Consider the following 27666-nt stretch of genomic DNA (forward strand, 5'->3'; position numbering starts at 1 on the left):
TCATACAATGATAGTTCTTATTGATTATATGATGCAATGAGCAGTTAGCACAGATGCAGCTCATATTAAAATAATTTCCTCTGAAAACTGATTAGCCATTTGTCAAATTCGACTGACGTTTTGGAAATGTTTGGAAATGTTGTATGAGTGAGTTTAAATTGTGTAGGTTACAGATTGTTCATCTGGTTAATTTAATGCACTTGCACTTCAACAGCAGAATGTTACTTTTTTTTAGAGACAAGAAAACTAATTCCAAGTACAGGGGTTTTCAAACCTGTCCTGGAAGACCAACCAGCATAGCATTGCACATTTTGTATGTCTCCCTTAACTGACACACCCAATTCAGGTCTTGCAGCCTCTACAAATGAACTGATTAGTTGAATCAGCCCCAGGACAGGTTTGAAAACCTTTACACAATACAGAGACATTCAGTGACAAAGTCACTGTGAACTCAGCATCTTAAAGCTGATTCTTTTGTTGTTGTTTTTTAGAGGGCCATTAGGGGGCAGAATAGCCTCAAAAATGTTGAAGTTGTCTCTGTATGAGCAATATTTGGTGCATAGGGAGGTTAACTCAGTGGTTGTTTGTGCTAGATGTCTTAAATTTTGATACATGGTAGCCACATTTGTCTGCTACAAATATAACTCACTCGGACGTGTACTACACAGTCACAGTTTATGTGAGTTAATGTCAAACACAAAGAGTTTTGTTGTTACAATCTACCCCACTACTGGGGTGAGTTATAGATGTAACACTGAGAGGTAATTTGCTGAAATGACACCCACACTATCCAATTTTTGCATAAACATTCTTTGTTTTGAAGAACAAAGAAAAAACAGTTTGAACAATGTGATAAATTTAAACTGACAAAAAACGTATGCTAGAACTTAAATGTAGTGAAAAACAATAGCCTTGCATGTTTGTATGTGTACTGTATACCTGTCACATAAGGGTTCAGTCAGTTATGTTTCCAAGTTCCATTTCACATTTTAATGAAAAAAGAAACACTGGATAGAAACATCAAGATGCACATAAATTCTAATAATGTTCACAAAACTTCAGTCATTTTGTATCTGGTAAGAAAACGTGCATATACTACGATGGAAACACATTTACTGAATAAATCCCTTGATACGCAACAAAAAACTCATGTGACTTTGCCTCAACAGAGGGTGTGATTGATAACTGGATTTATTGGAATCATTGGGGTTTTAATATAAATTATAGGTTACTTTCATTAATACAGGCATAATTACTTACATAGGCTACTGCTTTACAGATTTATGTACAATCAGTCTTAATATTATAAACTTGACTTTTAGACAATTTCAGATTTCAGTTGAAGAACCGTGTAGAGACAGAAAGTGATAGAGGAGGACCTAAAAACTTAAGACAAAGACAGTCATGTGACATTGCCAAACTTCTTGCATCAGCTTTCTACTTTCTTCCCTCTGAGCCTCTTATAAACAGGAAATGTTTGACAGGCGTGCATCAGTTTTCTCATAGTCTTTTACTTTTGATTTGGTGACTGATCTTCAGAAGTATGGAGTAAGTCCCTACAGGCCTCTCTTCTCTTTATTTCTCTCCAGGTAAGCCTTATAGAAAGTCTTACAACTTTTGAAAACTTTTTTTTTTTTTTCTCAAATTTGCACTAATATAATAACTGGAAGGACTGAAATTTATTTTATGAGATGTCAACTCACTTTCTGTAATAAGTTTAATGATAGCATTTGCTTGAGAACTTTTATTTCATAAAGCAAAAGAGAGAAAGTCCTGACAGTTAACTTTACAACCCCAAACAACAAGTATTATTTATTTTAAATAAATACATCACAAACACACTTTAAGCAAAATATTTCACAAAAAAAAAAAAAAAAAAAACCAGATAAAATAATATATTTATTGTTATAAATTAAGACAAACAGTATTTTTTTAATATTAGTGGAAAATGTTCATAGTTAATATTATAAACTACACCGTGGTTCACTGTATTAAAAAAAAAAAATTGTGTGGTAAAATAACAGTAAAATAATAGCAGATGTGGGAGTGTACTGTTAATTTACAGCTCTCCATTTTACAGTATGTTATCATAATAACTATACAGTCACTGCCTTTAAATAAAGCAAAACGCAGCATAACATCAACATTTCTTTGCTCATCCTTTGCTCAGGCTCAATGGTGACCCACAAAACTGAGACAATACAGAAACCCTTTAAAGGGAACATTAAACACTAGATCTCATCTATATTATTTTGTGCAAAAACATAAAATAACACTTCAGTTCAACATTTACTCTCCTTATCAGTTATTGACTTTTTTTCTATTAATTTTCAATTTTTAAAAAATTAAATCTTTGTTCACAAGACTTCTGGGTATTGGAGGTTGTAGACTAGAGTTTTTGCTTCAAAATGACGAAAAATTATCCTGCCCACTCGTTCATATAAAACAATATATTGATTTAGTTTTTGTAAGACACTTTTTGTCAAGAAACACAGTATGCGTGGAGGCATGAATCATCATGAATAATGAGGTAATTCACACCTGAGAAGACAAAAGAATTGCATAAAGACCTCTAATGACCTGCATAATAATGAGGCCTTTCAGTCAGGTAGGCTGTGAAAAAACCCTCTGTGATCATGTCTCAAGCTCATCATGGTGTATATCAAACATACAGAAAAAACAGCAATACTGTGAAATATTATTACAATTTAATATAATGGTATTCTATTATATACTTTAAAATATAATGTATTTCTGTGATGCAAAGCGTCTGAACCTTCACGTTACCTCTGTGGCATTTCATATGGCCTTTTAGCTTAAAAGCATGCACATTTGGAGAAGTATTGATGGATTCTCATATGTTTATGTCAGTTTTCTATACAGAGGAGTAATATTTATTCAATATTTATTGAATAAATATTAGCAGATAATGAGCTGAATCACGGACTTCTGACATGTGTCTCTTTTCATACAGATTACATAAACACAGAATTTTTGTTTTCGATTTGACTTAGACGATTTAAAACCTGACAATTTAAAGTTTCTTTAGACATAAGTCTATTTTTTTTGTGGTTAGTATTCACTAAGTTACAGTTCATTTTCTGAGAACTATCAGATTGGACATCGTTCAGAGGGAGACGACAGATCACGCATCATGTTAGTTTTCTTTATTTTGCAAAAAGCACAACATTTTGTTTTAGTGTACACAAATAAAAGAAGATATTCCACAGATTAAAATAGTGTATAACTCTTAATTGTATGTGCAACATTGACGGAGTATTTTGAGTCTCTTTCACACTCGTAAGTCAAGTCAAGTCACCTTTATTTATATAGCGCTTTTTACAATGTAGATTGTGTCAAAGCAGCTTTACATTGATAACTGGTACATTATTTGGCTGCACAGCAGCTCTTAAAAGAATAGTGTCAATGCAGGCAGATCAAAGCACTGTTGAATATCAAATGTCAAGTCAAATGTCAAGTGTCCCCAACTAAGCAAGCCAAAGGCGACAGCGGCAAGGAACCCAAACTAAGAAAAAAACCGAGGTGGTATCGCCGGCGTGACCGCCGACCCGAGGGAGTTAACACCACAGCAAAATCATCAGCGTTTAACCCTTTTCGCACGTAAGTTTAAAATATTCCAGCTGAGCCCCCCAGCGTGAGTTTTTCAAGGCGACCGTTATTTAGAACGTATCACTTTATTGTTTCCATGGTGACGCGTCATTGCTTGTCACGTAACACACCGCAGCGCTGTATGACTGATGGTCTGCTTATTTTATTTTTCCTTTTTTATTCAAAATATTCACAAATTTGTTAACTATAGCATGAAATATCTGATATTCTGATTGTCAAATATGTGCAAGTGGATGTGTTTTGCTGTTTAAACACCTTTATAACGATCGCATTAGTTGAGCTACATGCACGATGGGCACCGCCATGTTAATTTGCGCCAGTACAGAGAATTGGATCTGTTGGATTTACAACATGTGAATTCCTCCACTCCTCCCGAAATACATGAAAGTAAGTTAGTCAGTGAACTGGGGAAGAATAGAGTAAACTTTAAAGTTACTTACACAATGTGTATCTGATATGAATAAAACGTGTTGTCTAATTATAATGGAAAGGAATGTTATTGCCGCTTCTATAGACATCAGTGTGTATTTTACAAACTCTAAATGTATTGTTTTGCTAGTACTCATCTGTATTTAAATATCTGAAACCTCAAACATTATGTGGTTGAAAACACTGCATATTTGTGATATGAAAAGCGCTGAGCGTGTCCGGCTCTGGCTTGGCGCCAGCCAAAGCGAGCAAGCACATTTGAATTTGGAAGTTGATCACGTGATGCGCTGAACGTTCTAATCACACCGGTGTGATCGTACGCTCCAGGGACCAGCCAAGACTGATCACACCAGTGTGATCGTACGCGTCAAAGGGTTAATGAACACTTCTGTGTGTCCACACTACAGAGTGTTAAATTACCACTGAAGCAGTGAAGTTAATGATATGATTAAGTGATTAATCAAGTGATGATTGAGCATTTAGTGATGAACACCTGCTGTTAACAAGCAGAATAACTGAAGGAAAGGGAAACAACAAGAACAGAAAAAAAGAGAAGAGACAAGCAGAAACACAACAACTGACTTCAGCCACAGTTTTAGATGACATCAACTGCAAATAAAAGACATTAAATCTCTCAAGATGATTAAACGACAAAAACAGCATTACTAGCTTCACTTACTAGTAACCAGTTTGGTAATTATTCCCCTCACAAATAAATCTCTCAACAAGTAAAACTGGCTGTGTCTATATTATGATAGACTTCACAACATTATAATATTACTTGCAAATGTATTTTTAAATCATTATTATTGTCCCTGGTTCACATTAGGGTACTATTGTAAGAAAGTAGTGGCTGGGACAGACTTTAAGTATCACCTCTGCTTAAAAAGATGCAATCTAATCCTGTTTACATGAAATAAGCCTGCTCCCGAGCAGGTTTAAGCTTACGGACCCATTGCTATGACAGCAAGTCCAGGATGGGTGTCAAAGAACCAAACAATCCAAGATCATGCCAAATTGTCATCCATCAAATCCAGCTGAGTTAGCGACGTACGAAGAACAGACCCCAGGTCAGTAGTTGGCAATGTCACTTTGTAAAGAAAGACTATGGCCTGTGCACATACGCATTCTTTTACAGAGCACTCACACCAGAGGCACATGCTAAACACGTAATATGCATGTGCATGCCATCACCGTTTTCACAAATTCATGTTTTTGTACTTTACACAGAGTCGATAACAGTATAGTTTTCAAAAACTTGCACTTTTAAACCGTTTTCAAAAGTTTGCATTTTCAGGCCCCCAAAACACCCTTGTGTAAATGAATGGCCAAAACATGTAAAAAGTTTTTCATTTTTACTGATTTCATCTAGAGGCTAATCCCTTATCAGAAGTGTGTTCATTCAGATACACACAGACATCAACCATCAGTATATGAATCTCAACCAGTGAATATTTAAGTGCATCAGTAAGTGCCTTCAATATCCTGCATTTATTGAATTTTATTTATTTTCCATTTCACTTTAAAACTGTACATTTAAAAGGTCACATAGTAAAGTGTACAGTTATTAAGCATGTTATCAATTTCTCTGAACATATTTATTATTACTATATCAGTGCTTTGAATTAATAACTGTTTTTTGAAAACTGCAGACTGACAGACCCATTGTCACAGTGACCAGCTCAGTCAGCTCAGTCACCCTCAGCACAATTCCCAAGATCCTCCCTGCTCACCACCTGCACACACTCCAACATCACCCACACCTGCCAGCATTCATCCTCGTTAATCACACCCTCTATATTAACAGTCACCCTCCACCTCACAAGTGTCTGCGCACAGTGAACGACCATGATTAACCCTTTAGAACCTAAAGCTAAAATAGCCTGTTTTCACATATTATGTTTTTTTTATTATAAAATTCTCTAACAATGTGCTATCTTCAAGTGCAAGGTGTCATTTTTTTCAGAAAACAACTGGCTTTCAATAAATTACCGTTATTGAGCATTAATGTATATGGTGAGTTTGTAAATAGAATTTAAATAGACGAAAATAAAAAAAATAATAATAAATTTTCTGCTTTTTATTTAGAAAAAAAGAGAAAAATGATGATCGAAAGAATCTAACACTTCAAACTTGAAAATTAAACTATATTACATATATACAAGTCATTTTGTGACACTTGGTTGCACAGTTTTCATTCAGGAGAATTTTTTTTCATACACGCATACATATACTACATATGCACGCATCAGCACGCATACATTTACCGCACGGACACGTTATACAGATGCACACACCAAATGAGTCTCGAGTCTCACTTAGCCTCCTCCCAAGTCTTATAAAAAATCATCCCAATTGACTGTGTACTCCTTCCGCCATGTTTTTGTTTGTTTCTTCTATTATTTATGCGATCCAAAACTCCCTAAACTGCCGCGCTCCATTTCTCTACGTTCAAATCCTCCTTCCACCCGCTCTCCCCGAAAGCGGCTGCCATTTGCTGACGGAAGGAACGAAATTACCGTAATAACCCTTATATTGCCGAAAAGCCCATGTTGTCTACTATCTGTAGCAATTTGAATTATTACGATGGCGCAAACGGTTCAAGAGTTACAGTAACATAAATACAGCTTGGTTGGATGTGTCGCCGACGACACATCCGGTTTTAAAGGGTTAAAGTCACAGCGCAGGCCCCCGGCCAGACGATGTCCACCTTGGCGGTCCAGAAGAGCCCCCTGGCTACGTCATCAAAATGTGCTTTCTCGATGCTCCCATCTCACAAGGTTTTTTCGGCGACACCGTCAAGGACTGTGCCCAGCAGTTCTCTGCAGTCAGAAGCAGGCTGAGGCAATCAAGAGCTTGCCCCGATGTGCTACCAGAGTCTCTCTTGGGCTGACCCTCAGTCTGCTCGTTGCCAAGGGCATCTGTCCCCTTCGGCAAAAAAAAAAAAAAAACTCCACACAGCTTCCTCTATTGTGATGTCGAGCCCCCCACAGAAAGACAATGCCACCCGTCTCAGCCGCCATTAAAGCGGTCGGTGAAACATTACCCATGAGACAGGTGACCGAGAGATGAACAGAGCTGCTCTTTCCCTGGTGATGGGCCAGGCGGAGAATCTTTGAAGTCAAATTTATGTTCTGACACTGGCATCACAGCCAGCGGTACCCAAATTCTCAGTAGAAGAGCAGCTACCTCTCTTTTTTCCTCAATACTCGCCCGCCATCTCCTCCTATGGAGTAAGAAGCATCTGAGGTCGCTTCGTGCCATTTGCATTTCAGGCCTGCTCAATCGTGCAGCTGACGAGCTCTCACAACAGCCTGTGCTTCCGGGAGGTCCAGCTGATTTGGAGGTGCTTCAGAGCCGGACAGGTAGACCTGTTTGCCTCTCCGGACATGTCGCACTGCCAGTTGTTTTACTACCTGACCGAGGGGACACTCGCCATGGAAACCCTGGCACACAGCTGGCCACGGGACCCACGCAAGTATGCATTTCCCCCAGTGAGCCTAAGTCAGGGAGGATGAGGAGCAGGTCTTGCTAGTTGCGCTGTACTGGCCCAACCAGACATGGTTCCCAGAACTGATGCTCCTTTCAACAGATCCTCCCTGGCACATTCCTCTGAGGAATGATCAGCTTTCTCAGAGATGGGGTACCCCATGGCACCCGCGTCCAGACCTCTGGAAACTCCATGTCTGGTCTCTGGATGGGACGCAGAGGACTTAGGTGATCTACACCAGAAGATGGTAGACACCATCACTTCCACTAGAGCCCCTTCTAAGAGCCTATTTGTTGAGTAGGCTCACCGAGAAGACCCCCGGAGATGCCCGATCAGAGCTGTGCTTTCCTTCCTGGAAGAAGGGTTGAAGCCTCCACCCTGAAAGTGTATGTTGCCACCATTGCCGCACTTCACAATGCAGTAGATGGTAAATCCATGGGAAAGCACGACCTGATCATCAGGTTCCTGAGGAGGGCGAGAAGGCTAAATCCTCCTCGCCTGCACTCTATACCCTCTTGGTTTTTGTCTCTAGTGCTCATGGCACTTCAAAGACCCCCCTTCAAACCTCTGCAGTCAGCGGAGTTAAAAATCCTGTCAATGAAAACAGTACTCCTGATTGCATTGGCTTCCATCAAGAGGGTAGGGGACCTGCAAGCATTTTCGGTTGACGAAAATACTTCCTATAACACCAGATGTACTCGTTACATCAGAAGAAGAATGGCATCTATGCTAATATTAGTCTCTTTGTTTATCCCAAGGTTTACCGTAGTCAGCCGGATCCAGGCCGTATCCAGATCAGATGGAGGACCTGTGCCTAGCCACGACGACAACGCAGCCCTGAAGTGTCAGCAGAGATTGAGCCAACTAGATCATCCCCTATGAAGGCCTCACCAACATGACAGCCAGTGGCACAGATTCCCAACAAACCGTCCCATACCAGCGAGATGAATACGATCTTCAACTAGATGGAACTGGACCAAATATTTTGACTGTTGCAATCCCAATCGGACTTTTGACCTGTAATGCTGCCTGAATCATAATCATGCACTGTTCGCTGTTGGCCAGAGGAGAACCTTTGGCTTGCTTAGTGGGGGACACTTGATATTATGTTTTTGATCTGCCTGCATTGACACCATTGTATGCGAACAGAACTGAGCTGGACGATGACATCACTGTTTTCTCCAGTGCTGATATATAGATAAATGAACTAATTATTGATTTTTACAACCGAATGAATCAATATTGAATTTGCTTAAGCTGGACAATGACGCCATTTTCTTTAAGAGCTGTTGTGCAGCCAAAATTATTTACCAGTTATCACTGCATTGTAAAAAGCGCTATATAAATAAAGGTGACTTGGCTTGAAGCGTGCCTGGAATTCGGACCGGATATGTGTCCAAGGTTACTACCACTCCCTTCAGGGACCAGGTGGTGAACCTGCAAGACCCAGCCCTAGCTTTGCTATGTTCTAGAACTATCAGTGTTTGGAACTATCGGCTGCTCCACGACACGCGTTACTTCCACATTCCAAAGTTCCTATGGAGGTCTATGGGAGTGTCGCAACTCTGTTTTTCAACGGCTCTGGTGTGTGCGCTTCAGATGTGGGCGTGAAATCTGCAGGAATGAGTAGAATTATGCGCAATCTCGTGCTGAAATTCATACCCTGTCACACCAACACTATTTAACCTAAGTGAATGAGACAACTGAATGAGAGGACAGATAAATTACCGGGCGATATGGGTGAAAATTACGTCATTTTTATTTCTCCGATAAATAAATGAAATCCGATAACTAGATCCGATAAAATATGCTTGCTGGTAAATCAATGAATCAGTCCAAGACTCATCTGCTTTTCGAGTGCAAGTGACTGCAGCTTTAAAACTGTGTCGAGCTCATTACTTTATCATCTGTGAACATGTCTTCACCGGTCTGGAAGTTTTTTTCTGTGGCAGCAGATGACATTTGCAAATCATGTACAGCAAGGATTTCTAGGGGGGGGGGGGGGGGGGGGGGGAGTTTTAACATCTTATATCTCACTTGAATGGTCGTCATCACGGCGAAGCTGTATTAAAAGAATATGATGCAGCTGTGGCAGCAGCAGCTACTAGCATTAAAAATAAAACATGGAGCGTTGATGTCCCCATTCAGCAGGCATTTGAAAATTATATAAAGTTTTCCAGAGACAGCGAAAAGGCTAAAGCCATAAACAGCAAAGTAATGGAGTTTATAGTCCTTGATGATCAACCTTTTTGTGTGGTAGAGGATCCCGGTTTTCGCGGGTTAGAAGAGCATTTGGAGCCACGTTACACCCTTCCGATCCGCCGCTTCTCTGATGTTTCCCTCCCTGCCTTGTACGATTTGGTCGCCATACACATTCATAATTTGATCTACAAGAACGGACTAAGCATAAGTTTCACGATGGACATTTGGACATCTGATGTTAGTCCAGTCAGTATGCTTAGCTTAACTGCTCAGTGGTTGGAAGAATATTTTAACATGCAAAAAGTCTTGCTGCACGAACAGGAGTGCTCCAAGATTGCATACAGGGACAATAATATGCCAAGCTTTTAAAAACCCTGTTCAAACAGTGGAATATTACAAAAGGCAGAGTGTATGTTGTGCTCAAAGATACTGCACACAATATGATTAAGGCGATGGAGGAATGTGGGCTTGCAAGCTTGGGCTGTATGGCACACACCTTACAGCTCGCTGTAAACAAGGCTGTGCTGAGCCAAAAAGCATCACAGAATGTGTTTCGATTTGCAGGAAGATGGTAGGCCACTTCAAACACTCCCAGCTTCCCACCTCCCCACCTCCCATCTTAACTCTTTGACGCGTACGATCACACCGGTGTGATTAGAACGTTCCGCGCATCACATTATCAACTGCCAAATTCAAATGTGCTTGCGCCCTTTGGCTGGCGCCGAGCCGGAGCCGGACGCACTCAGTGCTTTTTAGATCACAAAAATGCACTGTTATCAACCACATAAAGTTTATTTTAGGTTTCAGACATTTAAATACACACAAGTACTAACAAAACAATACATAGAGTTTGTAAAATACACACTGATGTCTATGGAAGCGGCAATAACAATCCTTTCCATAATAATTAAATACATTTTATTCATATCAGATACACATTGTGTATGTAACTCTAAAGTTTACTCTATTCTTCCCCAGTTCACTGGCTCACTTACTTTCATGTACTTCGGGAGAAGTGGATGAATTCACATGTTTTAAATCCAACAGATCCAATTCTCTGTACCGCTGTGCAAACATGGCGGCACCCATCGCGTGTATAGCCAGTAGCGTGTTTACCCACCAAGCAAAGCACTAAAGGTATGTTAAAAGATACAGTTCAACTTATCAAAATCCATATCATGTCTCGTGTAATCGCGCTCAATCATTGTTTCATAGGCGGAAAGACGTTAATAAAAACGCTGGTAAACAAACAAACGTAATGTCACATTTACCTCAGAACAAACATATTCATCATGACCATAAACTCGTTAGTCAGCTAGAAAAATGAACCCTAGAGAGGAGCATTTAGCTTAATATATTCACCATATTACATATTAATTATATTTTTTAATGTTCTTTAATCCTTTGACGCCTACGATCACACCGGTGTGATCAGTCTTGGCTGGTCCCTGGAGCGTACGATCACACCAGTGTGATTAGAACGTTCAGCGCATCACGTGATCAACTGCCAAATTCAAATGTGCGTGCGCGCTTTGGCTGGCGCTAACCAGAGACGGACGCGCGCAGCACTTTTATATATAACATTTATGCAGTGTTTTCAACCAAATAATGTTTATTTCAGGTTTCAGACATTTAAATACACATGAGTACTAACAAAACAATACATTTAGAGTTTGTAAAATACACAATGATGTCTATAGAAGCGGAAATAACAACCCTTTCTATACCCACATAACACACATACGTCGGGCCGATGTTGTCTCGATGGACAAAGTTTCATCGCCGGGACGTAGCTCACGGAGCGTTTGCTCATCGGGAAAATGTCGCCGAGGCGTCGGCCTCTGATCGCAAATGCTCTCCGGCCGATGTGTGGACGATCCAAAGCTGTAAATACTGGCCGCTGTGCAGGGGCTTTCTAGGGCCTTTATTTATTTAGGCTGAACCTTTCAGGCTACACCCAGATAGCACCCTGACACAGAATCAACCTAGAATCGATGTTTCTCACGACATCAAAGACCAACGTCAGACACGCCATTCAAAACTAACGGGAAATCGACGCGGATCGTTTGCTTACCTCATGCTGAAACGATGTTGATTTCAGTTGGGCTGAAGTTTTACACAGTTAACACATTTTCGTTTTTAAAAATCTCAAATACTTAATACTAATAGATAAATGATCATGTTTATGTAATAATCACACATCACATTCAGTTAACATTGTTTTAATATTTACAAAATACAGTTACAGATAGCCTGCATGTTTAAGGCATACATCCTCCTATATACAACCCGTCAATATGACTAACAGAGAAGGCATTTACATTCAGATACACGCAAAGGTATACAGAAAATTACAGGCTAAACAGTCTCAAGTTAAAAAATTAAAAGCAATATTTACTCATGAACAAAACTGGTCATGTTCTTTTGTACCAAACATGTTATTTTTATTGGCGCACTAAAGGAGATATAAGGCAGAACATCAAGAGACTGACAGCCTCAGTCACAATTCACTATCAGTTTCTTTTCTAATGGTGACTGAGACTAAGTGACTCTCTCCTTTTGTGTTCCACAAAAATAAAGACACATGGGTGGGTAGATGGTTTATAAAGAAATCTTACCCTTGAAAATGGAGGACAGAAGAATATAGCAGATGAATTGGTTTTCCTTTGTAATTAAAATGTAAGTTCCTCGCTCTTGTATTATCAGGAATGTAAACTCCTTGGGTGAAAAAGGTGACAAAGATGTAACCCACAATTTCAATAGCATAGACAAAACTATTTTTAATTACTTTTAAAAAAAATACATATTATGGGCCAAAAAAGAGGTTTAACCCACACTAAAAAGTCATGAAATGCCCATGAGAAGGATGCAATACTAGAGAAACCGGAAAATTAAAGTATGACCATTGGACGAGAAATACTGATTGGGTCAGCAGAGTCCAGCCAATCCCTCGTTAACAATTAAATATCACTTGTTTATATATTGATTATACACAAAATGAATAATAGAAATTTAATCAGAATATTGTCTCAAATTATGCATGTGCTGTATAATATATAGTATTATTGTAGCAAAACTGAGCACCTGTGACAGTGGAATTTGTAGAGAATATTTCAGTAGTCACTGAGAAAATGTATTAGGATCTGCAAACTTGTAGTTCTCTTTTCTCTCTCACAAACACAACAGTTAAATTTGTACTAATCTTATTCTATGAATTCAAATTATTAAACTCATAGGCTCAAATTTTTGCTGATCATTCAAATAAATGACCTGTTATGAAAAAATCCTATCATCCATAAAAATGGCTTCTATCCCTCTCTAACATAGTCTTAAATATTAATTGTAAAATAGTAGCATTTATAATAAATAATTGGCTATTTTTCATTTCTTGCCAAAACCATAATTCTACAGTGCAAGGCAATTTCGGGGTGGTGCTGTGTTGATTACTGATTGATTAATAACGACAAGAACATGTTTATCACTGGATAGAGCACGTGTTTGAGTGGGATGTCACATACTGATGTGTCATATGCGAGATCTCGCATATCAGTTCACAAATAAAATCTGTCCATGACTTCACACTTTTGATACAGGTGTACTGCAACTGTAAAATAAAGGTGCGGTCACACCACGCTTTTCATTCCATTGACCTCCATTCATATGCACACAAATGCAGGAGACCAGAAATGCAAGCTCATGCAAAAAGTTTGGTTTGGAACTCTGACCTGCGAATTCACATCACACGACTATGTGTAAAGAGTACAAAATTGCTACATGTAGGTGTGACCTCTTGGCTAAATTAATAAAAAAAAAAAATGTAGTAAAGTCGAGTAGACTGTATATTTTTATATTTTGAATATACTATTTGTTAAATGTTGAATTCATGTTTATAAAAAGACTCTACAGACGTCATATCACGCCAGTTACAGTGTCTGAAGAAATTTTGCATGCTCAAAGTAATGTGTCCGCAGCTTAAATGTGAGCATATGAATCTCTTAATTTCTGTTTCAAAGAATAGGACTTGTGCACCACCAGAAAAGAATTTGAAAAGATTTAGCTGTTGTGTTGTTTGTAAGAGAGAAAGAGAGAGAAAAGTTTGCAACTTCTAAAAAACATTGTGTGATTATTCTTTACAACTGGAAATCCCAGTGTCACAGGTGCTCAGTTTTGCTATAGTAATACCCTCTCAGAACATGGTAGTAATCAGCCATCCATGCAAAAGCAGAGGTCGGTGTAGTGTACTGTTGATACATCTGTCCAGGCCAACATCTGATGTCTTCATGCCTTCAGCTGGGGATCCCAGAGACCCTGCAATAAAAATAGTAGAGTTCAAAATCCATTGTACATGCCCATTACAAAGTATCGCATGGCAACATAAATCAACATTCCAGGTTCAATTTAACTTCAGCTCAATAGACGATATTTGTAGCATAATATTGCCCAAAAGAAACAGTTTTGACTTGCACTCTGAATATTCCTTTAATATGGCATTTTGTGAGAGGCCTTGTCACATTTTCTTCTATAAGTAATTTTTATTCAAAATTAATGATTAATATAAAATATAAAGAATTCATGCATTTACAAACCTCATTTGGATAAATATGATGGTTTACACAGGAAAGCCTGTCAGTTATGGGCTGTAATGAAAAAGAAAAGACACATAACATATATACCTATCAAAATAGACTAATACAGATAGACTAATACAGTCTCTTGATCTGGGTAGTGGCAGCTATTGGGGAAACTCACCATCTTCATGGCATCAAGGCCTTTGTCCTGAAGAATCTCAGCGCCAAATGCTGGGGATCACATCTCATCTGGTAACAAGAGCACAGCCATAATTGTAAGAACTCTAATTACATCTTTACCCCCTGATATTGTATTGGTAATTCAATTCAAACATTTTAGAGGCTGAGTATGAGCAGTGTGTAAGCTGACCAGATTTATGTGAAAAATAACTTAAATGCCTAAAGTTCTTGACCCCCTGAACCAGTCAGCATTTAAAGTATTTAAGTATTTGGTAACACTTTAGAATAAGGTCCATTAGTTAACCTTAGATACTAATACATTATTAAAATTTTGTTAACATTAGTTAATGCACTGTGAACTAACATGAACAAACAATGAACAACTGTATTTTCATTAACTAACATTAACGAAGATTAGTAAATACAGCAACAAATGTATTGCTCATAGTTCATGTTAGTTAATAATTAACTAATGTTTAACTAATGAAACTTCTTGTAAAGTGTTACCAAATATTTAGTAAAACATATTTAAGAATGTATCAGTAAAAAATACATACAAATAAATAACTCAAAAAAGACCTAGAAAAAATATATTAATGACCATAACATCCTGTTATCATAATAGTTTATCATAAATACAAACAATATAACATTATTTGTCACCTAATCTCATTTCGCTGATTATTTTACCCTAAAGGCTTTTCACAGACACTCTCACTGAAACAATCAGGGGTTAAAGGGTTAGTTCACCCAAAAATGAAAATTCTGTCATTTATTACTCACCCTCATGCCGTTCCACACCCGTAAGACCTTCGTTCATCTTTGGAACACAAATTAAGATATTTTTGTTGAAATCCGACAGCCAGCAATGACATTTCCTCTCTCAAGATCCATTAATGTACTAAAAACATATTTAAATAAGTTCGTGTGAGTACAGTGGTTCAATATTAATATTATAAAGCGACAAGAATATTTTTGGTGCGCCAAAAAAAACAACAAAATAACGTGATAGCCGATTTTAAAACACTGCTTCAGGAAGCATCGGAGCGTTATGAATCAGCCTATCGAATCATGATTCAGATTGCGTGTCAAACTGCCAACAGCTGAAATCACGCTCTGAACAGCAGATTCGATACACTGTGCTCATTGTGCTCCAATGCTTCCTGAAGCAGTGTTTTGAAATCGGCCATCACTAAATAAGTCGTTATTTTGTTTTTTTTGGCGCACCAAAAATATTCTCGTCGCTTTATAATATTAATATTGAACCACTGTACTCGCATGAACTGATTTAAATATGTTTTTAGTACCTTTATAGATCTTGAGAGAGGAAATGTCATTGCTCCCTATGAAGGCCTCACGGAGCCATCGGATTTCAACAAAAATATCTTAATTTGTGTTCCGAAGATTAACGAAGGCCTTACGGGTGTGGAACGGCATGAGGGTGAGTAATTAATGACAGAATTTTCATTTTTGGGTGAACTAACCCTTTAATAGACAGTAAGGTAGTTACTGTTAGCAGTTAAGGGTGGATATCAGGTAGGATTTAGGGATGTTGTAGAATAAGTTCATGCAGAATAAGGCATTAATATCAGCTTTATAAGTAATAATAAACAGCCAATATGCAAGCTAATAAGCAACTAGTTTAAAGTGAGAATTGTTCCCCATACCGTTACCCTTTGTGGAAAAAATGCGTATGAAGTTATTTAATGAGCTTCCTCAGTTCACCTGAGTTTCCTAAAGTAAAAGTTACTCCTGTCAGCAGCTCTTTCCCCTCCGGTGTTGTAGATTTGTTCACTCCTGAAATCACAGAACATTTTTTCTTTAATGTGATTGGTATTAAATTATTAAACATTAAATGTAATCGAGGTAATTTGTTTACCATGAAAGATCACTTCATTTCGTTTCATTTGATTTTCGCGCTTCCTGTAAGGGATGTCAGTACAGCCGTTTAAATAAATTAGCTCACTTCCAATTAACGTTACCCATTGACAAATTACCAACAAAACCTTAACAAAACTATCAAAGCCTCTCTTCTGAACATAAAGATGTGATTAAAAACGCAAACTTTCATAAGAGCTCAGTATATTAGCCAAACAGTTCTGAAAACAGTTATGCTAACGAACTTTTTCGAAGAAAATAAACTATTTCAGTAAAGTAAATATTCGACAGAAGCGTGTCAATTACAGGTAAGAAACTATCCAGAACAGTTTTATATTATTTATGTGATTTTGGGGACTAAACTCACCCGAAAGCAGAGAAAACAACTGCGAGAGACGGAGATTTTGCAGCTTGTCGGTTACTGCTGTGCCGCCCGTTACCATGGTAACTCCTCCAGTGTTTGAATGTTCAAAACGCGCGCCCATTAAAACACTTCAAAGTCATGCAGTATTTACATAAATAAACATCACATTATGACCTAATCCGTTTATTTTGCAGAGGACGAGATATGTTCAGATAATTTGGCTACTTACAAAAACTTTTCTGAGCTAAAGAAGCTGGGCTGACCTAGCATTCCGCTGCTCATCTGGCCCTTCGCCTCCGAGAAACTGATTACAAACTGCCTGTAGTAAACCGAGTTTCTTAGTAAGTTTTAAGTGTCACAGAATTAACAAAAGATTTTTCTAATTCACTTAAAGTGAAAACTTACCTGAAAACCACAGATGTCGCCGGAGTCGCCATTTCTCTCGTCGGTTGCAGAGATGAATGGTCACGCGCAAACAGATAAGCGCGGCATCGGCCTGCAGCTGGAAAGCCGACAAGCTGTAAATAGAGCACTGACTGAAGACACGCGCCTATGCCTGGCCGATCCTTATTAGATGTTACAGATATGAGCCCGACGTTCCGCTCTGGGGCCGACGTCGGCCACATGTATGTGTGCTATCTGGGTAATAATTAGACGACACGTTTTATTCATATCAGTTACACATTGTGAAAGTAACTTTAAAGTTTACTATATTCTTCCCCAGTTGACTGGCTCACTTACTTTCATGCATTTCGGGAGAAGTGGAGGAATTCACATGTTGTAAATCCAACAGATCCAATTCTCTGTGCGGCGCAAACTAACATGGCGGCGCCCATTGCACATGTAGCTCAACTAACGCGATCGTTATAAAGGTGTTTAAATAGCAAAACACATCCACTTGCACATATTTGACAATCGGAATATCGGATATTTCATTGTGAATATTTTTAATAAAAAAGGAAAAATGAAATAAAAGCAGATCATCAGTCATATGGCGCTGTGCTGTTTTATGTGACAAGCGATGACGCGTCACCATGGAAACAATAAAGTGGTACGTTCTAAATAACGGTCGCCTTAAAAAACACAGCCAGAATATTTTAAATTTACGTGCGAAAGGTTTAATATATAATGCATGTTTGAATAAATCTATCAAGGTGACAGCCAATTTAAATGTTTATATTTCAAAAAACGAATTGGAGTAGAAATAATTTTAGTACTACCAACTTTATTATTATAAAAAAATTTCTTAAGTGTAATTTAAGTTTGTATACAAATAAGTTCATTTTAACCTACACTATTAATGTAGTACCAACTGATTCCCATGTATATTTTACAGCATTAGTTGAGAGATTTGTTTTCTTGAGAAAATCTGCCATGTACTGTACCTGATATACAGTATATAAAAAATAACTGATATCGAATCGAATTGCAAGCTTGTGAATCAAAATGCATAACTATGATGACAGACTGGCAGGAAATTATGCAAAACAGAAAACAAAGTGATACAGGGTGATATTGTGACATACTGATAAGCCTAATCTTTACATTATTGTTAATAACAGTTGCAACCTGCACTCTTAAATGTGCACTGAAAATTGCCAGCTGATAAACCCCCGGGAACGCGATCACGGGGCCCCCTCCTGGAGATTTGCTTAGGGCCCCCAATAACCTAAACACGCCACTGAATATAGCTCAACTAACGCGATCGTTATAAAGGTGTTTAAACAGCAAAACCCATCCACTTGCACATATTTGACAATCAGAATATCAGATATTTCATGCTATAGTTAAATTTGTGAATATTTTGAATAAAAAAGGAAAAATGTAATAAAAGCAGATCATCAGTCATACAGCGCTATTGTGGCTGCGGTGTGTCACGTAACAAGCAATGACGTGTCACCATGGAAACAAAGTGATACGTTCTAAATAACGGTTGCCCTGAAAAACTCATGCTGGGGACTCAGCCAGAATATTTTAAACTTACGTGTGAAAGGGTTAAAGACTTACAAAAACAACAGGGCATGAAAGACACAAGGCTTCAACAAGACACCCATGAGATGGAACAGCACATTCTATATGCTGAGAAGTTTGTTGAAGCAGAGGCGAGCCTTTGCAGCATATGCAGTAGTTTTTCAATTACCTGCTTTTCTGAGCATACACCAATGGACATTAATTGAAAACATGATGACCATTCATGTGAACAGCTGATAAGAGACATTACCTCATCTACAGCCAAAGTAGCTGATGTGATCCCCTCCAATGAAGCCTTAAAACGTCTGTTAAACAAGACTGTTGCAACAGATCATGGAATTAAAACTTCAAAGGCCACTCTACTGCAAGCCATAGAACAGCAATTTAGTCATATCTACAGAGAGCCCCTGTTTTATCTTGCCACATTCTTGGATCCTAGATAAGGACTGCAATTTTGACCAAGCAATGAAAAGGGAAGTAACAGAAAAATTGCGGGCCAGGGTGAGCTGTGCATCAGAGAATGTGGATGAGCCGAAAGTGAAGACGACAAAGACAGATGGTGGCAATGTTTCCTTGCTGGCAATGTATGAAGAAATCCTTCAAGAAAATTATGATGTCACAAAAGAGCTGACCCAAGGCCAAACAGAAGGGCAAGTAATTAAATTATTGTTTCAATAAAGCCTTGAATGTCAGTGTGTATTTTACAAACTCTAAATGTATTGTTTTGTTAGTACTTATGTGTATTTAAATGTCTGAAACCTAAAATAAACATTATGTGGTTGAAAACACTGCATATTTGTGATGTGTGAAAAGCGCTGCACGTGTCCGTCTCTGGTTTAGCGCCAGCCAAAGCGTGCACGCACATTTGAATTTTGGCAGCTGATCACGTGATGCACTGAACGTTCTAATCGTACGCTCCTGGAACCAGCCAAGACTTATCACACCGGTGTGATCGTACACGTCAAAGGGTTAAAATAGACCAAAAAAGTAACATAGCCTAAAATTTTTTTTTTTTTTTGTTTGTTTGTTCATGGTCTACTTTAGATAAATGTGTATCTCTCAGAGCCCCTGATTCCTACATCCAAAAGCCCCCTGGAATACTGGAGAAGCAACAAATCCAGGTTCCCAGACCTTGCCTCAATTGCAAGGAAATACCTGTCAGCCCCTTGGCACCAGCATAGTCAGTGAACGTTTATTTTCTGCTGTTGGAAATTTTATGGATGAAAAAAGAAACAGAATTGGGTGTGATAAGGCAGAGATGCTTCTTTTTGTCAAGAAGAATCTCCCACTAATGCTCTCACATAAACAGAAAAGACAATAGACATTAAACAGAGACAAGTGAAAAGATGTGTACTTTTGTTGAGTAGTGCAAATTGGAAATCATTTTAAGTTTATTATTATTATTTATTTTATGTTAAACTATATAATTTCAGAGAAACCTCAACTATGCCCTATGCACTTTTAAGGATGCACTTTATTTTTGTTGAGGATGCACTTTTTTCCCTCTTTTTTTTCCTCGAGTTTGTTTCTCCTAAAATATTTATTTTATTTTAAACAATATAATCTAAACTATGCCCTATGTTGTTTTGTTGAGTATGCACTTTTGTTTTTCATTTTGTTTCGAAGTTGACAAATGTCAATGCATTTCATTTATTATGTATTTTAAAAAAAATGTGACTTTAAGTCTAAATACCTATATACTGTGAACCTCCTCATGCACTAAAGGTTGAATAGATGCATTTCTTTGTTATGCATGAAATACTTGAATATAAATTTGTTGTTAATGAGTTGTTAAGTGCAGATAAACCATAGTTCTGTCATAGTTCTGTTAAACCCTTTCTGTTACTAAGTATTGTGGTGCCTTACACAAATGTTTTTATTTTTTTTGAAGAGTCAGGACTGATGTTTGCTATTATAGTTAGGCCAGAGCTACGAAAATATCAGTTTCATCAGTGCATCTTAGATTTTCTAATCTCCTGGGTGCACAAACTGCAGATTATATTAAACTTATAATATAAAACATAAACTTGGTTATCGGAATCAGGCCATGAGAAGGACTTAATTATCAGTTACCGGTATTGGTTAAAATTGTTCATATTGTGCATCCCTAATCAATAATATAAAATTAATAACATCACCCACTTAAAAGGTTAGACTCTGGAGGACATTGTTGAATCAGGTCTGTAATTGGTGATGATTTAATACCTCCAGGAGTTAACCAAAATCACCTGATCACATTTTCTCTAGCTTTTTTGCCATAACAAATGTGTTTTGTTAACACAGTTACAACAGAGAAAAACTAATATCAAGGGTCAAGAGCCCAACTAAAGCAAACACTTATCTCTATCATTGTGATTTCAAACGAAACAATAAAACATCAACATCTAAACCTCTTTTAATTCTCAATCAGAACTTCTGTAGACCTATGACAGAAATAAAGTCAATATGGTTAGTAATTAGTGAAGCTGGTAATGCTAATCTGAGCAGAGAATTATTAAACAACTCTACAATCAGCTTTACCAGCTTCATGTATTATTAACCAGTTTGTCTTTATTTATTTCATACTTATTGTATTTTCATACTTTATTAATGATCAATTTATCATTTCTAAATTAAGTACTACATTATTTACAAACCAGTTATTTAGGATTTGTCAGTGGTTCATAAGATCATTGAGGAAGTGTAAGGAAATGATTAACAAACTATTTAAACATATATTTATACATATATTAATAGGGTAACACTTTAGTATAGGGAACATGTATTCACTATTAACTACGACTTTTCCCTCAATTAACTCCTAATTTACTGCTTATTAATAGTTAGTAAGTTCGTTGTTAAGTTTAGGTATTGGGTAGGATTAAGAATTAGAAGGATTAAAACGTAGAATAAGGTCATGCAGAATAAGGCATTATTATGTGCTTAATATGTGCTTAATAATTACTAATAAACAGCCAATATTCTAGTAATAGGCATGCTAATAAGCAACTAGTTAAAAGACCCTAAAATGAAGTGTTACCAGTAATGGTTACTCAGTGTGTTAATAAATGCTTTATTAGCACATATTCCTACTGTAATTCATGATTAATTCAGGTAGTTATAAAAACATTTAGAAGTGGTCAGTTAACTATTTTTGTGAGCTGATCTAAAGTGAGGACTATTTATGCCTCGTAAAGCTTTTATAAAGGTAAAGCTTTTATAAAGGTAAAGCTGAAGCGTTAATGATTAAAAAAAGGTAATAAATTCAGCTGTTGTGATAAAGATCACTTGAGAACTTCCATAAATGTTATAATCTCTTGTGTAAAAGTTGAGATACACTTAGATATCAACACATCATACAAACCTCAACAATGGTGACAATTTAAAAAATATTCAAATCTAATTAGTAAAAGAATTCAGCTACATAAATTATTCATGCCGCAATGCATGCTGGGAGCCATTAATGAGTTTTGTATGCTGGCATGAAACATGTCACCATTGTTGAGTTTTATATGCGGATCGCTTAAGTCTGTGAGTGTCTAAACTACGTTGTAGTTAATTACTTCATGCTCACAATATGTTTTCCTAATTTTTATGAACATTTGACTGTCATAGTAGTGTTCCATGGTCAGTGTCAATTGACGTTCTTCTTCTTCAACTTTTTTTGACATAATAAAAGTGTTTTCTGAACACAGACAAAACAATCAAGAGTCAAGAGCCCAACTACAGGAAACACTAACCACCACAATGGTGACATCAACTGTTTGTTCCTCTTTCCTTTAATGCGTCATCACTAATGGTCAATCATCACTTAATTATCTAATAAACTACAGCACTGCTTCAGATTTACATTTAACTCTGTAGTGTGGACACATATGATACACAGGGGATTTTGCTGTGTAGCATCCAACCATTTTTTTAGCCAGAAAGTTAGTAATCCTTAATATTTAAAGGACAAAGACTGTTGTTCAAAGAATGTTTTCTGCCAATATTGTGAGAACATTCATCAAATACTAATCACAATATTGATTTCACGACCATTGTTTTGAAAGTGTTTAATTCTAACACTTGCAATACCTTTACATAAATTTAAGAGAAAAGTTAGGACTAATAGCTATGGGCCAGGCTACAAAAATGTCCCATGTTCCAAGGATGTTCTTTTAAAACAGAAAACACAACCTTATTCATTTGAAGTTTGTTACATTTAAGTGTCCAAATTCTTTCTGTGGGGTTACTGTATATTACATATCGGCTTTCTATTTTTATCTAGAACTTCCTCAAGATGGCTGACTGGAGTGCATTGGTAAAACTTCTTAACAGTGTGCAGGCCCACTCCACAGCCGGAGGGAAGGCCTGGCTGTCTGTGCTCTTCATCTTCCGGATCCTAATTCTGGGAACAGCAGTGGAGTCTGCTTGGGGTGATGAGCAGTCATTTTTTAAGTGCAATACCCAGCAGCCTGGTTGTCAGAACGTCTGCTATGACAAATCTTTCCCCATCTCACACGTGCGTTTATGGGTGCTTCAGATCATTTTTGTGTCCACTCCCACGCTTCTGTTCCTGGCACACGTGTTCTACACAATGCGCAAAGAGGAGAAGGACGGGCAGGCTGACGATGGCAACAAGAATCATCAAGTCTCAGAGACCCGCAAGGTGAAGATGAAGGGTGCTATCCGGTACACCTACATTGTTAGCATATTTTGCAAGTCTGTCCTTGAGGTGGTCTTCCTAGTCATCCAGTGGTACATTTACGGCTTCAGCCTGTCCGCTGTGTACATTTGCGAGCGTTTGCCTTGCCCCCATCAGGTGGACTGTTTCCTCTCTCGACCCACGGAGAAGACTATCTTTATTATCTTCATGCTGGTGGTTGCTCTGGTCTCACTTTTGCTCAACATCATAGAGCTCTTATATGTTGTATACAAATGGATCATGGGCCGTGTGAAAAGCATACAAAACCAGTCCCCCACTGATCAGCAGTTTCTGGTACTAATAGAAAATCAGAAGGATGAGCAGTCGAGGTGCAAGAGCAGTCGACAGGGTAGGGTAGCACATGTACCGTCGTTAAGTATTTAAAATACAAAATATGAGTTACTGTTACAGTTACAGCTAAAATAATTGGTAATCAGATTAGTTACATTCAAAAAAGTATTTTGATTACTGAATTAATTATTCAGAGTTTAAATTTGAGATTTATGTATTTGAATTCCATGTAAAATTTCCATCCATGTGGATTACACAGTTTTAACAAACTAATAATCTTAATTCATGATTCATATTTGTCAATCATACATAAATGAAACTTTTTGTAATAGTACACAACAAAATCCAGTGTTAAATTAACACTGCTTAGTGTTCATACACAGCAAAATTCCCCAGATTTAAATCAACTCTGCTCAGAGTACATACGGTCCCTCTCTAAATAGTGTTAAAGTAAGGCTGGCCACACACTTGAAGATTTTAAGCCCGATTTTAAGCCTGATTTGCACCCCCAAAGATTCGATTCGAGGCTTGGCACAAACGATTTTTTGTCCAAAAATCCTCTATTGTGTGGTGTTATTACGATTATTTAACTGCTCCCGATCAAGACAGAGCGTGTCCGATCTCAAATTGTAAATATCAAACATGTTCAATATTTACGACTCTTGATCGGCTGCCGTGATACCTGTGATAGCCAATGAGAGCGAGCAGTCGTCACATACCGGATGTTGCGTGCTTCTTTAGCTAAAACTTGGCAGCCACAAACATGCCACGAAAGGGGAGTACTGAGAAAGAAGTTAACCCATATTCTTTTTTTTCTATTTTGTTTTTCACTGTAAAGCAGCGTGTGGCAGGAGAGCCTGCTGACAACGTTGATTGTTGATCTATATGTTTTTCTTCTCAAGTCACGTTTGATCTTGCAAGTCTCTGTGAGATCTCGTGTCACTGTGAAATCGTTCCTGATATCAACAGGTGTGTGGTCTCACAGTCCAGTCGAATCATCTAGTGTGTGTGTTCAGAGGATTATAATGATAAAAATCGGTTGAAACTGCCATTATGTCTGTGGTTTCCCACAGTTTTAAAATCGGTTACGATTTGAAAATTGTCTAGTGTGTCCCAGGCCTAACACTGAAGCGGAGTTAAAGTTAAATATATAATTAAGCGATTAATTAAGTGATGATTGAGCATTAGTAATGAACACCTGCTGTTAACAAGCAGAATCAGTGATGAAAAGAGAAACACAATAACAACAACTGACTTCAACCACAGCATTAGATGAAATCAACTGAAGATAAAAGACGACATTAAATCTCTGAAGATCTCAGCAGAGGAGCATTAAACAACTCCACAAACAACATTACCAGCTTCACTTATTACTAACCAGTGTGGGATTACAAATTTAAGAATCTGTTTAAGATCTGCTGATCCTACATCCTGACATAACCTCACATGAAATACTAAGGTGAAGTATATTGTATTTAACATTTTGAGGTAAAGATAATGACAATTTAAGGAGATCAAGGCAGGCAGCCCAGGTGTCTGTAACATTAACCTTTTGTCTTCATGCACTTCCTAACCATTTGGCAGGACAAAGCTCAAGATACAGCGGTGCCTTTGTCTCTATGATAATATAAAGGTATGGCAATACTGTCAGACTGAGTGGATTAGCACCTATGCATTTGAATGACACCGTTATGCTGATTAGATCATGGCTGGGAAATGTAGGGAATGGGCTGATTCCTGCACTGCATTTGCATGCTTTGTTTAGATTGTCTCCACCTCTACTCTATGTATCCCTCCCCCTTGAATGTATATGAACTACCAAGTACACTGCCTTAGTTAGACTTGGATGACTACAGCGACGCACAGCGCGCATGTTTGTGTTCTTCTCATTCTCCATGCTCATCAGAGTGTTACGGGTGCAGCTGATTACATGGACGGGTTGGAGTGGCTCGATGCCTGCCTGAGGATGTCCACTATTCGAGTTCCCCTCTCCTGCTTCGGAGACATTCTGTGTGTGTTCTTGGAGCTTTGGTTAGCTTTTGTATAATGCACTAATCTTGTACTGTGTGTGCCTTCAGGCCTTGTGCCATACTTTAGGCTTAGTTAGCCACACTCCTTGTGGGGAGCTGTATTGTTTAAAGGTGTAAACTCATTTATATTGAATTAAGTTACTGCTTTTAAAGAAACTGACTTTGTAGGGAGTGGGGTGCCCATTTAATTTACTATGCATTTTCTCCTGTTTTTGAATAGCAGGGAGGTAAGAACGTGTCATCTATTTTCACACTTTTGTTGTTGATTTAGGAAAGAAAAATAACCAGAACTAGAGGTTTTCTGTTTGTTATTTTGGCCTGTCCCCCTCCCAAAGTTTTTTTTATTTTCTACAAACAAAAATAAATGATTGTTCAAAATAAATGCCTACTTTTGCTGCATTCCATTGCTTGTGGGGAGTGTTTGTGGGAGCAGGAGATGGGACTCTGGGTGACTCTCTCTTACGGGAGTCACTCTTTAATGTTACATTTTAGCATATTTGTAACCCTACGGCAATTTTTTACAGTACAGCTAACAGTTTTTTGGGTAACACTTTATTCCAATGATCCACTTTAGATATTCTACTAAATATTTGCAACTACCTGTCATCAGAGAGTGAGCAATATATATATATATATATATATATATATATATATATATATCATACCAGTGTTATGCGAAAGTTTGGGAACCCCTTGCAGAATCTGTAAAAATGTGAAAAAATTAACAAAATAAGAGAGATCATACAAAATGCATGTTATTTTTTATTTAGTACTGTCCTGAGTAAGATATTTTACATAAAAGAAGTCTACATATAGTCTACAAGACAAAAAAATAGTTGAATGTATTAAAGTAACCCCGTTCAAAGGTTTGGGAATGCTTGGTTCTTAATACTGTGTGTGGTTACCTGGATGATCCACGACTGTTTTTTTTTTGTTTTGTGATGGTTGTTCATGAGTCTCTTGTTTGTTCTGAGCAGTTAAACTGAGCTCCGTTCTTCAAAAAAAATCCTCAAGATCCTGCAGATTCTTCAGTTTTCAAGGATTTTTTGCATATTTGAACCCTTTCCAGCAGTGACTTTATGATTTTGAGATCCATCTTTACACACTGAGGACAACTGAGGGACTCAAACACAACTATTAAAAAAGGTTAAAACATTCACTTATGCTCCAGAAGGAAACACGATGCATTAAGATCTGGGCTGTGGCTTAAGTCAGTTGTAGTTCTTGTTTCTCTGTCCTTCAGTGATTCTGCTTGTTAACAGCAGCTATCTTCGAAAATGCTTAATCATCGCTTAATTAATCACTTAATTACCTCATTAACTCCAACACTAATTCAGTGTTACATTTAACAGCCTCTAGTGTGCGCACTGAGCAGTGTTCATTTCATCGGGGCTAACCCATGTGGGGCCTACACCGAAACTGCGGACAAAACTGACTGGGCCCCAGTTAGACAGCCTAGGTCAAACCCAACTAGGCCACACATAACTGTGTTGGCTGGGAAGTTAAGGGGTTAAACAAGCCATTCTTACTTTGAACAGCACTTCAAACAAAACAGTCCCTGAAGACGAAAAGAGGATGACTTGTTTTCTATGTGCCCCTTACGTACGTTCTGGTCGCACTAGTAGTGACGTCATAGGCTGTCGCCGGCCAATACGATTGCCATAATTTGATAAGCGTTTCAGACACTGATTCACGCTGAGACGTTCCCTATAATGTATTCGACGCAGTGCGAGTTCCCTTCGAAAGGGAACATCAGTATTTCTTGGTCTTCTGCTGGACTGAAGCACAGGCTTTACTCTTCAGCACAATGGTAACCTCACAAGACTCAGACAAACAGAAATCAATTCCAACAGAACATTCAACACTAACAGATCTCTTCCTTTATCATTGTGTGTAAAATCACATAGAATAGGCTAACACTTCTCTTCAGAATTTACTCTCCTTTTATTGAGTTCACATAACTTCAC

At 37.8% G+C, this 27666-nt stretch overlaps 1 protein-coding gene and 1 long non-coding RNA gene across 2 annotated transcripts; one reads left to right on the top strand and one right to left on the bottom strand.

Moving 5' to 3' along the window:
* Positions 1-1468: 1468 nt before the first annotated feature.
* LOC127509473 (gap junction alpha-1 protein-like) lies at positions 1469-26081 on the top strand. Its single transcript, XM_051888264.1, has 2 exons — positions 1469-1589; positions 22962-26081. The coding sequence occupies exon 2, from the start codon at positions 22974-22976 to the stop codon at positions 23760-23762; it is 789 nt and encodes a 262-aa protein (XP_051744224.1). The 5' UTR covers positions 1469-1589; positions 22962-22973; the 3' UTR covers positions 23763-26081.
* Positions 11958-17243, bottom strand: LOC127509490 (uncharacterized). The gene is made up of 5 exons (XR_007929251.1): positions 17147-17243; positions 16225-16296; positions 14501-14568; positions 14338-14388; positions 11958-14059 (listed from the first exon to the last, which is right to left on the bottom strand). It is a non-coding gene; the product is annotated as an uncharacterized LOC127509490 (long non-coding RNA).
* Positions 26082-27666: the final 1585 nt, after the last annotated feature.

This window comes from Ctenopharyngodon idella, chromosome 3, assembly GCF_019924925.1.
Source record: "Ctenopharyngodon idella isolate HZGC_01 chromosome 3, HZGC01, whole genome shotgun sequence".
Lineage (NCBI taxonomy): Eukaryota > Metazoa > Chordata > Actinopteri > Cypriniformes > Xenocyprididae > Ctenopharyngodon > Ctenopharyngodon idella.